The sequence below is a fragment of the Trematomus bernacchii genome, unplaced genomic scaffold (assembly GCF_902827165.1).
Source record: "Trematomus bernacchii unplaced genomic scaffold, fTreBer1.1, whole genome shotgun sequence".
NCBI classification, from domain to species: Eukaryota; Metazoa; Chordata; class Actinopteri; order Perciformes; family Nototheniidae; genus Trematomus; species Trematomus bernacchii.
Window position 1 is genome coordinate 4,810,462 of NW_022987564.1, and position 12,033 is coordinate 4,822,494.

Here is a 12,033-nt window from a genome sequence, read left to right on the forward strand (position 1 = left end):
TAATCCTTATTCACAATCAAACAAATGTAAAGACCAATCACTAATACAAAATTGATAGTAACATGATAATTTGAATGAGAATGAGAAGTTTCTGTTTACAAAGCTGAGCTACAACAATACAATCCATGAAGTGTTAATCTTTTCCCATTAAAATCCTCTCCAGAGGCTATTTGTTTAACGATAATGTAATCGTTGATTGTTTGTTGATTCAACAAGGTTGTCAAAAGAGATAGTCAGCTGTATTCTAATGAAATGTTAATTAAGTGACAACTCTGAAAATAAAAGTCCACTTCGTAGCTTCGGAGGTCAAATAAGTCATACTCCATCATGTAACAACCAATAAAAATGATATTATTATTACCCTTTATTTTGGAAAGGCCATAGAACCAGCTTCCTTTGTCAAGACACCCTCATTATAATACAATATAGTCAAACAGTTTTACAGTTAAGACAATGGAAGTTATAATATGCATTGCCAAATATTTGCAAAAAACAGGGCAAGGACATAGATAAGGTACAAGGTCAACTCAAAGAAAACACATGCATTCACAATGCCCCATGTCAATCAAAGGGGGTTTAAATTGATTGAAAGGGATTAGCTTGACTAAGCCTATTAAAAAGCCAGTTTCCCAATCCCAGTATTAATGTAGATAAAAAGTTGCTGTTCTTTCTCACTACCATCAATTACCACCCAACATTGTAGTACAATAAACAATAATGCGTTGTAAAGCCATCCTAAGATATTTCACGATTATATTCAGTATTAATCATCAAAGAATAAGGAGGAAATGGATATTAAAATGATCATTAAATAGCTTTTTATGTCTGAACAACGCTCCAAAACCTAAATATATTCAGTTTGTTATGACTTATCGACGTATGACTATTATGACTGAGATAAAGAACCAGGGGCTGTTTGGTGATTTGGCTTGAGCAATGACTCAGCGATTAATTTTAACATTTTTCCAGTAACCAACTGATGAATCCTCTAACCTGTTGAGGATTGTAGGACACGTTTTGATCCTGCGTAAAAGCCAGTAGATGGGGAAATACAGTATTTCACAATAATCAGTCTGATGCTTGTCCTCAGACATTCTGGTTGCAAAAGATGGCTTTAACCACAAGTGCTGGCTGTTTTCTGGAACGATGAGTAAGTGAGAGAAGTTGTGTGATTGCAACCAGACAGGGTGAGCATGTGGGTGAAGGAATGAGCATGTGTTTATGTGTTTCTATTTAATATCCGTCAGTTTTAAAGCTCCTAACATCTTTCGCCAAGAAAAAAGCTTTGCTAAGTCGACCTCTACTGCCCTTGTTTCTCTCCGAACCACCTTCATTCCTTGGATTTGTTTACCCAACAAAACAAATTCCCTCCTTTGCATGGTCATGAGTCTGTCACTTCCTGCCTGGGCTTATTTCTATGGCAACAGAAGGCAGGGAAAACATAAAATGAGGGAGAAAAATGTATTTGAAAGGGAGAGTTAGAACTGGGTGTGGCCAGAAACTCTGAACCGACAAAACTAATGACTATGTTTTTGGAGTTTAAAGGAATCCTGGCACTGAGAGAAAACAAAAGTTGATTGCTGACGTGCCAAAGCGTGATGTTGGACGGGGAATACACAGAAATAATAGATTATCAGTGTTTGTATCACAGACCTTTCCATTGTCAAACCCAGCTGGAATACCATGTTCTTTCCTAAGAAGTGCACAGTTTAAGCCACAAGGGAACACACCCTGGCATGCCTGACACGTGCCACACACGTTCACATTTTCCACTATTAGCACATCTTATGGGGTCGATGGAGAACTGACAGCGAGACCCTCATAAATAACGCAATGTAATGTAAGCTGAAACGTGACACTTGCAAGTGTGTGTGTGTGGCAGTATATAGCTATTCATATCCCTTATCATCTTACTGTCATTTACAGTACACACAGGCAGATTATGTAAGACAGTGTCATCTGTAGGTTAGATTTGGTTACTGCAGTGCTGGTGGTGTCAGTGACCTCATGTTCTGTTAAACAAAGAGACAAAGAACATGGACTGCAGGGAGGTCCCCGTGCTGTTTGAACTGCATAAGAAGGTCTTTCATTTTCTTAGCTCTGTGCAATCTGACTTTAAGTGTAAAGAGGGGAAATTAAGAGAGACAACACCCTTCAACCAGAGAACCTCTCTCAGAAGTTTAAGTGCCCTTTAGCAAGACTGACAGGGTCCCTGTTCTATATCTGAACATGACCTCTGACCCTATTAACCCTCAAGGGGGCTTGAGTTTAGTGCTGTGATTTTTCTTGGCGAGAGTCCATTATTTTCTATTGATTAAACAAACTAAATATACCTTGGTAATTAGTGAGCTTTTAGACGTGCTAGGCGGATTTTGTTATCTTTGGACGGAGTCAGGCCAGCTGTTTCCCGCATCTTTCTCCCCCTGTGCACTCCACATGTTCAGCTAGTCTAACTTAGCCTTTAAGCTAACCTTCCTTTGCAGTAGATGTTGTGGAATCACTCTTCCCAGGTAACTCCCAGCAAGAAAGAAAACATTTCCAACTATTAACATTTAGCTTTAAGATTATATGATGATCCAGATGCTGTCCTTAAAATATCATGTCAGTTTATTCTGTGATGTTGTGGTGCATACAAAGAAAATCACTTTAGCATTGGATTAACCCTAACCCCAAATGAATTGCCATACAATAAACCTGGAGTCTTCAGGCCCTCTGAGTTGCCCTCTTTACCTGGTTGGTAAGTCGGAAAAAAATACGTTTCTCAGTATGAGTCAGCACTGCATTATTATCACTACTGTTGCCCCTAGTGCTAAAATGTTCCATGTCTGCAGAGGGCGATGTTGCACAGAAGCAATGCAGCGTGGGGCTTCGACAGAGACGGGACAGCTGCAGTTCAGATGTCTCAGCTCAGAGTTACTAACTGACGACTTTGTTTTAATGGCTCTTAAAGCCCACATTTTTTTTTGAAGTCTTGTTTGTGACTGGTTTTGCATTATGCTTGCTTGAGTGACGCTAATCCCAGACTTTATGTGCATATGAGTGTTTTGTGTTTACTTTCGTGCCAGCCTATCACAGTTTCCAGGGTGCTTGAGTTCCTGGGTATGAGTGTTATCTTGTGTTCAGCTCCGTGATCTTAAGGCATTACATTGTCCCGGGGTTATTATGTGATTGAGGCTGATTATGTGCATGCAGACAGTTTCTATCAAACTCAGTAGATCAAAGGGTTACCCTCCCCAATACACACACACACACATACACTCTATCCTTTACACTGCTCTCCTTATTCCTCTATCTCCCCCTCCACTCTCTCCACCCTTTCAACGAGGCAATAGCATGCTCTCTAATTTTTTCCAGATGTCAAGTACCTCCCTTCCCTTCCTTCATTTTTAACTCTCACAGGGTCGACTGAAAACCCGGAACGTTTTGCCCTCCTTTCCCCACTCCCCCCTTCCCCTCCTCCTCTCTTTCTCTCTCCCCCGGCTCATTCGACATGTTGGTTGCATCGACAAAACATGACCTCTCAGGAGGTCAGACAGGAGAGGCTCGAGCTCTCCCAAAGCAGAAAGGAATGTCTAAGCAAATGTGTTTCCCACATTGCATGATGAGATCTTGCAATCAGACGTTCAATCTGTGCTGTATTTCAGTGCCAGCTGTTTGTGAAATGCTCTTTTGCTTTGAATTTTTTTACCAGCACGTTTCTTTAAGTTGCTGCAACTGGAGTCTGTCTCGTCCATGTTTCCCTCCATCTTGCGCTTCTCGCTTACTTCCTGCTATGGGAACCACTTGGGGGTGTGTGCACGGGGATGTGAAGGGTTACAGGCATGGGGCCCAGGTGTTCCCTCCACTCTTATTCACTTTTATACATTAAGTTGCACCTAAAATGTGTCTGCATCGTCTTAAATCTCTTCGTCCTGTTACACAGAGGGGATATAATCTATTTCACCATCTCCCTCTTAAGTGCATAAACACACTCAGTCATCCACTCACAAACATATACAGGCACGCACACACCGTTAATACGAGTAAGCATGGACTAGATCCATGATTCCCGGCTAAAGCACTTAACGATCCCAGCAGCTGTTGCTCATGTAAACTCTCTCTCTCTCTCTCTCACACACACACACACACACACACACACACACACACACACACACACACACACACACACACAGTCCTCATCGCCTCTTCTCCTTTCCTAGGTCTCGCTCTCATTTCTTTATCCTTGCATATCGGTTCTCTAAGGCAACTATGACTTCAAATATAGACTTCACACAAAGAAACGCATACATGCTCCTAATCAAGCAAAAGTGCACACACAGATGTGTACAAGTGAGCCTACACATGCTTTCTAACTTTGCCACACACAGAGACAATCTGTTATCTGTTTGGACGATTTGCTATTGATTAAAGGCCTGTTGGAAGAGTAATCTGGAGAACAAAGCATGTTCATTGTGGCCCATCCTTCCCGCTGATTACTATGATAGAGCCCGGATACGTGCTAGTTTCAAGCGGTGTTATGTTACCAGGACGTGTCCCATACGGGTTGTGTGTCTCTCATGCATGGTAGGCCCTGAGGGAAAAGTGAGCCGCTGTGATGCCTGCATTCTGACATACAATGGGATGCACATGTTTCCACTGGCACAACTTCCTGCAGGTTTGTGACTTTGTGAGAGGCTTACACTGTCTGTCCTGCTGGCTGCAAGTGTTTCATGTGATTGTGAAGTCCTGTGTGCAAGAATGTCTTAGTAGCCTACTACATTTGTACTAATATGCATTCTCTGCCACAGCATGGTAAGATGCAGCATTTTACCTTTTTTTACATTTTAGCCTTGTTGCAATTTAACACTACAAAATGTATTTGAAGGTCTGGATTAGTATTTGACTGAAAACACGTTGTAAAAAAGTATTAACATCCATTAAAGTATATATAGTTGAAATCTTAGGAAATGTGTTTATTTGCATTATTGCAGACTGTTTGATGAGTAGATGTATATGATCTTGTGTGTGGTATGAAACTACAGATGGTTAGCTTAGCATATAGACAAGAAAAAGGCCCAGCTTGCATGGCCTGGAGACTCTGGTTGTGTTCGAAATTGCAAACTCATGTGTTGCATTCTACATACTCAAACAGTATGTACTGAATAATGGCTACTCAATGAATGATTTAGTATTCCATTACCTGTATGACTGTTCATACTGACAGTATCATTATGAAGTTACTGGTCCGAGCAACCTTTGAATACAAAATGTTCATCAGTAATCAACATGACGTCTTCTACGCATTTAAATAATTTCTTTATTAAGAAAAAAAACAATTTCTCACTTCACGCACGGGCACACCAACACTCCTCTGTCTCTGTCCCTCATTCATGGATAAGCTGTTTCAACTGCTAAAGCATGCGCAGGAGAAATGTAACACTGCTCGGTGACCTACATACACTGCAGCTTCATCTCATTTACATGCACACACAAACTCACCTGCACTGACCTGGTTTTTCCAAACATACTTTGGCACACACAGAAGTGTTTAGTCTTGTGAAACAGGCACACTCAGTCTCATATACAAGCCCTGCGCTCTGTGTTTATGTGGAGTTTCTCCCACACATACACACTCTTTTTCTCTGCAGAGGGACTGAAATGTCATATGGCCGGCTGATTGGACAGCGAGAGGCCCTCTGCGAGGAGAGGGAGGTGATGAAACGATGGGCTGAAAGTCTGCAGGCACAGTGGCAGGCAGCTCTATACGGGGTCCTCAAGGCTGCCTATTGTGCCAGAATCTTTCTCAAACTGGGTCAGAAGACTTTTCCCCCACACAACTATCTCTGTGCATCGGTCTAACATTGCACTCACTTCCCCCTCGTCTGATCCCCTGCTCCCACCGAATGCAGATTGTTTCCATCTTTTATTCTATTAGTCCATCTCATTTACACACTAAGCTCTCCCTGTAATTAATCCTACACCCTAATCCTATTTCAAATGATATGTCAAAGTTAAGCTAAAATTTCTTCGTAATGCTGCAGTTAGAGCCAACCTGTGATGATGAAATAATTTGTGTGTTCCTTTCAGCTCTGACACAGACCAGGTGACTGCCATAAAACTAACTGGACTGGTCCCACTGTGTCTGAGGCCAATCTCTGACTCTTTTCTCAGTGTGTGTGTTCCTCAGAGAGACAGAGGGGGAACAGAGATGCAGAAACTCTATGGAGAAATGGGAGACAGGAAATGACCTCCCTGAGAGAGGGGGCTTCCCCAAGGGTTGGATTTCTCTCTGTCTCTGACACATACACAGCTATATGATGTCTACCAACAGATATGCATGGGAATGAGAAAGCTAATCAGGGAGTTTTCTAGGCTTTTGCTCAGTGCTGGAAATGCAGAGAGCTAGAGTCAACCGTTAGCTCAGCTCTGGAAACCATTGCATCACTGGCCTCTCAAGGGAAGCTGCATGTATGTGTGCTTAAATGTGTGTGTGTGTGTGCCTTTGTGTGAATGAGCAATTATGACTGCTTATTCATCCCATGGTTGACTAATTTCTGCACATGGAAATTGACATCATGTTGCAACTGAGTGTGTGAACTAGTTAGCAAGTGAACAGGAACTTGTAAAATGTTTAGCTACAAGTAATAGACAAGCACATTTAAATTGTTAGCTAAAAGTAAAGAATACAATTCAAATAGTATGCTCAAAGAACAAGAAATAGTTGAAACGTCCAGGTAGGGGGAAGTGGGGTTGGTAGTCCCACTTTTTACTTGGGACTAATGAACGTAATAAGATAAACATTGATAAAAACGGTGTCTTTAAAAAGCTCCCTGACCTCAATATCATGTGTCTAGTCTAACTCCTGAAATGACCCTGGAGGTGACCTCTGACCCCAATCATGAACATTTTTAGGACCAGCATTTCCTTACAGCGCCCTCTAGAGAGCGAGATCTCAATAATGTGACAAACATCCCCATTCTCCCCTATAACATCTCAGCCAGAGCAAACATAACATTTATAAATACATTGAAACAAAGCATATTGTAACAATATCCAATTTTATATAAATAACCTGGCCAAATATTATCCAGGTAGAAATGATTGGAAACATGCAATGGGTGCTGACTGAATAGAGCTGTATAAGAAAAGATGGGAAAACCTTGATATGTGTGTACTGTATTTCAGTTAGTAAGCACTCTACCTCATGTGCCATAAATGTGCAGATGTTTCTGCAGTAACATTGCATGCTTTTCAGACTGAACTGGAGCATACACTTTCATGTACAAGCAGGGAATGGTGCTCGACTCGCCCTGCATTTATTTCCAAACTTTCAAGTTGGGGAGATCTTTAACTGAGATTTGGCACCTATTTTCGTCAGTCTTAACACACACTTAGCTTCCCAAATTCCTCATCTGCAAATGTGAACCATCTGTGCTCTTTTGTGGCCCCAGCAGCCCAGCGTGTTAATGAGAGAATGGTAAATTACAGCTAAAGCTGCTGCATGATGATGGCGTTTCTACTGTAGCCTTTAGTGTGTGGACTGAGCTGTTGATGTGTTGATTATATATTACACTTACTTACTTTTTCTATGCAATGGCTGTTCTTTTTCTATCAGGATGCACCAAATAGCTATTCACTACAGCTGTTTTATGAATTATCATTTTCATATCAATCAAAACCGGTGACAATATCCATCTAAGCTTTTTGTTATACTTGTTACATGAGTAAGTTTGCTCTGTCTGCACCCTGCTGCAAGGAAATCCAAAACCTCGGGATCCCCTCGGGATTTCGTGGGAAGTAAATTTCCCCTTCTGCTTTGTCCATACCCGGGATCCGATCCAGATCTCAGACCCCCGGTGGCTGCGGGGGCGCGCATAAAACTCGGTCATAAGGTCCAGCTCAGTTTCACCCTCCTTCTCTCACTCTAGATCTCGTGTAGCCTACGTGTGTATTGGTTTGATTATATGCGTGAACGCGCAGCCCTCTGGATCTCCTGTGTCAAGACTTGTGCACATCTGGTTTTGGCAGGGTCGCAGAGTTGCGGGGGAGGGACTTTGTGTGTGTGTGTTTGAGAGCACGCTCTGCGCATGAACTCTGTAATTCGCTGCAGATGACCACTTGGGGGATGGAGGCTTTTGGGGTGGTGAGCGTTCCCTCAGACAGCATCAGAGAGCACGGCACAAATTAATTTGCTCTATAGAAAATGCTGCTAAGTGATGCTGGAGTCGCGTGTAGCCTACTGCACTTTTCTCTACATGTTTAAGAGCAACAAGTGGATTATGGACGAGTCTATCTGCAGCGTGAGAGGGGAGAGGGGCGACTGCACCTGAACAACAGAAAGCGAATGCTGCACCAGTCTCTCCTGCGCAGTGGGAATGGATACCGGCAATTCCCTGACGGGGATTTGCTTCATCCTGCTGTCGCTCAATGGATTCATCTCTTCCTCACCTGCGACAATCCTTTGTCCCGAGCGCTGTGACTGTCAGCACCCGCAGCACCTCATGTGCACCAACCGAGGGCTGCGCACTGTGCCCAAACCTGCCACGCGTGTGCCCGAGGAGTTGCTGATCTTCAGCCTAGGGGGCAACTTCATTGGGAACATCTCTGCCTTTGACTTCACATGGTATAGTAACCTTGTACGATTGAATTTACAGTACAATCAAATACAAAGTATTCACCCAAAAGCATTTGAGAAACTCTCCAAGTTAGAAGAGCTGTACTTGGGACATAATATTTTATCAAGTATACCTGCTGGGACTTTACAATCCCTGAAGAAATTAACAATTCTCTGTGGAAATGATAATGACATTAAGGAGATCACACCAGAGCTCTTTGCTGACTTGGATAATCTTGTTAAACTGCGTCTGGATGGCAACTCAATAGAAGTTCTGCAGGACTCTGTTTTTAAAAGTTTGACCAGTCTACATTACCTCCATCTGGAATTCAACAAGCTGCAGCACATTCACAGAAACGCTTTTTCTAAACTCACCAACCTGCGCTTTCTAAACCTGGCCCACAACAAGCAGTCAGCCGTGCACAATGCCCTAACTTTCTCCCAACTCAAAGCTCTGACAACCCTGCTGCTGTCTGAAAATGAAATTCAGCACGTCGGAAACCACGTCTTCCAAAATCTGAAAAAGCTGTCCAAACTGTCCCTCAGCAACAACAGAATCTCCCGCCTGGACAGCGGGGCTCTGAAGGGGCTGTCCAGCCTCAGAGAGCTTCTGATTGATGGCAACGAGCTGGAGGAAATCCCAGCCGGTCTCCTGGACTCTCTTGAACGCATCGAGGAGCTGGACTTCAGTCGCAACCGTATTTCTAACGTGGACTCTTTGGCTTTTTCGCATCTTAAACATCTGAGGGTACTGAAGCTGAAGAACAACATGCTCACCAGCCTGTCAGGAGACATTTTTGCCCTCAACAACGTGCTTTACAACCTGGATCTCCAGGGCAACAACTGGACGTGCGACTGTCGCCTGGAGGAGCTGAAAAGATGGATGACTGCTGCGCATTCTCAGGGAAAGTTATTGACTGTTTTTGTGCAGTGTCATCACCCTGCAACTCTAAGGGGGAAATATCTGGACTATGTGAACAGCTCCCAGCTGCAGCCCCTCGGGAACTGGACCCATATGTGTAGTAGTAGCCAAGATGGGCCAGAGGAGAGCCGAGGAGGGGGTGTGTTGGTTAAGATGAAGGGGGAAGAGATAGGGAAGGTGGATGCAATAAAGCAGGAGGAGGGAGGTGAGGAAGTCCAGGTGGAGGAAACAGGTGAAGATCTGAGACAGGCAAACAGCTTTGGAGTTATAATGAAAAAAGAGGGAGAAAAGAGGAAGAGAGAAGGACAGAAGGAGGAGGAAATCCAGGAGGACGAAGGAGGTGTAGAGGATGCCAACCCATTTTCTTCACCAGGAAGAAAGAAACCAAACAAAGGGCCACTCAGCCCAAGGTCACGACCTGCGGCAGAGGCTCCTGGGAAACGTGGCAATGGTAGACGAAGGTCAAATGTTACATCCAGAACTGAACCAACAGCTATTTCAACACCTACAGGAAACCAGGACAGAAACTCCACTGATCCAAACTCAGGGCTCACCACTGCCTCTACACTCCAGTCAGGAGAAAAGTTTGACCTTCTGAGGTCAAATCACGAGGAGGCTCTACCAGTAATCACAGATCCATGTGAGTTCAACCACCATTATATCACTAATGTGTCAGTGGATCAAGTGACATCCAGTACTGTCACCATCTACTGGACTACGAGGGATCATCACCGCTACTCAGGAGGACTTGGCCCAGGCCTAGATGAAGTCCACTATCGGATTCAGTTTGACCGCTTTGGTACCGCAGATCGTTTCCCCCGGTACGTTTACGCTCGCGGCACAGCTCGCTCCGTAACCCTTCGAGAACTCGGCTCAGATGTGACCTACATGGTGTGTGTGGAGGGAGTAGTGGGAGGATCTGTGTGCCAGGTTGCCCCTCGTGAACATTGCACAGGACTGGTCACTCTTCCTCAGGGGTTCAGCCGTGGAGGCATGCTGACCTCTGACCTCGAGCTGGTGACAGTGGCCACGCTGGCTGGGAACGCCATGCTGCTGCTGGTCATCGGCGGCGTCTGGCTGGGGCGGAGCCTGAAGAGGAGGCTGCAGAAGAGGAAGACGGCGGTGCACGTGCGGCACATGTACTCCACCCGGCGACCGTTTCGTACCGCAGTGGCCGCCGCCTCGGTGTCAGCTGACTTCACCAGCTACCAGAGCAGCCGTCCCGCACGACTTTCACCCCTGGAGGAAGGGGACCTCATCGAGTTCCCTTGTGACCGCTTTCTGGACAGCAGCAGTGTTCGTAGAGATAGTGAAATGCAGAGATTTTCTGACTAGAGCCATAAAAAGCATAAAAAGACATGGCATTGTACATTAAAAATTAAAAGACCTAGAAATAAACATTCCAAAATGTAAACATGTCAATTAATCTACCACAGCAACACAGGAATTGGGCTGCAATCTTTGGTGTATTTCCCTCTGTTGACACACTACCACACTAAACACATTGGGTGATTTTATGGCTATGAACAAACCAAGTCAACAATCCCACTATTTTGTGTCTTTGGTTTTTCACTTGACCGTAAGAAAACCTATGAAGTGACAATAGAACAGCTGAGCTCATCAGTGCCTTTTCAGACACCAGAGGAAGTACAATCCCTCTGACTTCCTTTTCCTGCTTTGTGCCTTTCCTCTTTCATTTCCTTGCACCTGCGAGTGTTTTTCAAAGTAAGACTTATTGTGTGTAAGCAAGAATGATTGCCCACTGATTTCGACTAAGGTGCTAACGTTGAGTTGATAGACATCATATTGTCTTATTTTTGTACAGTATGTAATGATAGCTGCTGGTGGCAGGGAAAAACACATGTTTGTATCACATCTATCATGTTTTGTACTTTTATATATAAGTCTTCATTACACAAAGAAGTAAAGTCCCCAACAATGTGATTGATTTGTCATTTGAGTGTTGATTGGATGATTTAACTCAGATGTTACTGTCTCTGTGGCTTTCAAATATCTTTTATTTAAGCCACTGCTAATGTCCATCACAAAGGGATTATGTTTCTAGAGAATATAAAAAGATTATTCAATATTTATATGTTTATAAAAATAACATATTCACACAGAAAGTTTGCTAGTGTTAACATCTTGAACTCTATGTAGATATTGTTATTGACCTCAGCCAAGCATGCTAGATAATAATTATTTTCTGTAGTTTTCTATAGTTTTTTGTATGTTTCATCAAAATAGGTCCCTTGCATTTGACTAGTAATACTAGTTTTAACAAAATATATGTATTTAATTTAAAATTGCAATTAATGAGATGTTTTACTACACAGCTAATATTAAGTGCTTTAGAGGGAGACCTGCACCATGTGCTAGGGAGTGGAAGATAATGGCAATAACATGTTGGAGAAGCGAGTGTGTGAGTGCATGTGCATCCGTGCTTTTGAATGCATGTCAAGATGAGGTCTGGGATTAGTTAGTCAGTCCCTTTGTTCGAGTAGACAGGGTGGAGTGC

General features: G+C 43.4%; 1 protein-coding gene across 1 annotated transcript; it reads left to right on the forward strand.

Annotated features, from left to right (window-relative positions):
* The first annotated feature begins 8,016 nt into the window (after positions 1–8,016).
* Positions 8,017–11,446, forward strand: tril (TLR4 interactor with leucine-rich repeats). Its single transcript, XM_034124194.1, has one exon. The coding sequence runs from the start codon at positions 8,355–8,357 to the stop codon at positions 10,848–10,850; it is 2,496 nt and encodes an 831-aa protein (XP_033980085.1). The 5' UTR covers positions 8,017–8,354; the 3' UTR covers positions 10,851–11,446.
* The last annotated feature ends 587 nt before the right edge of the window (positions 11,447–12,033 follow it).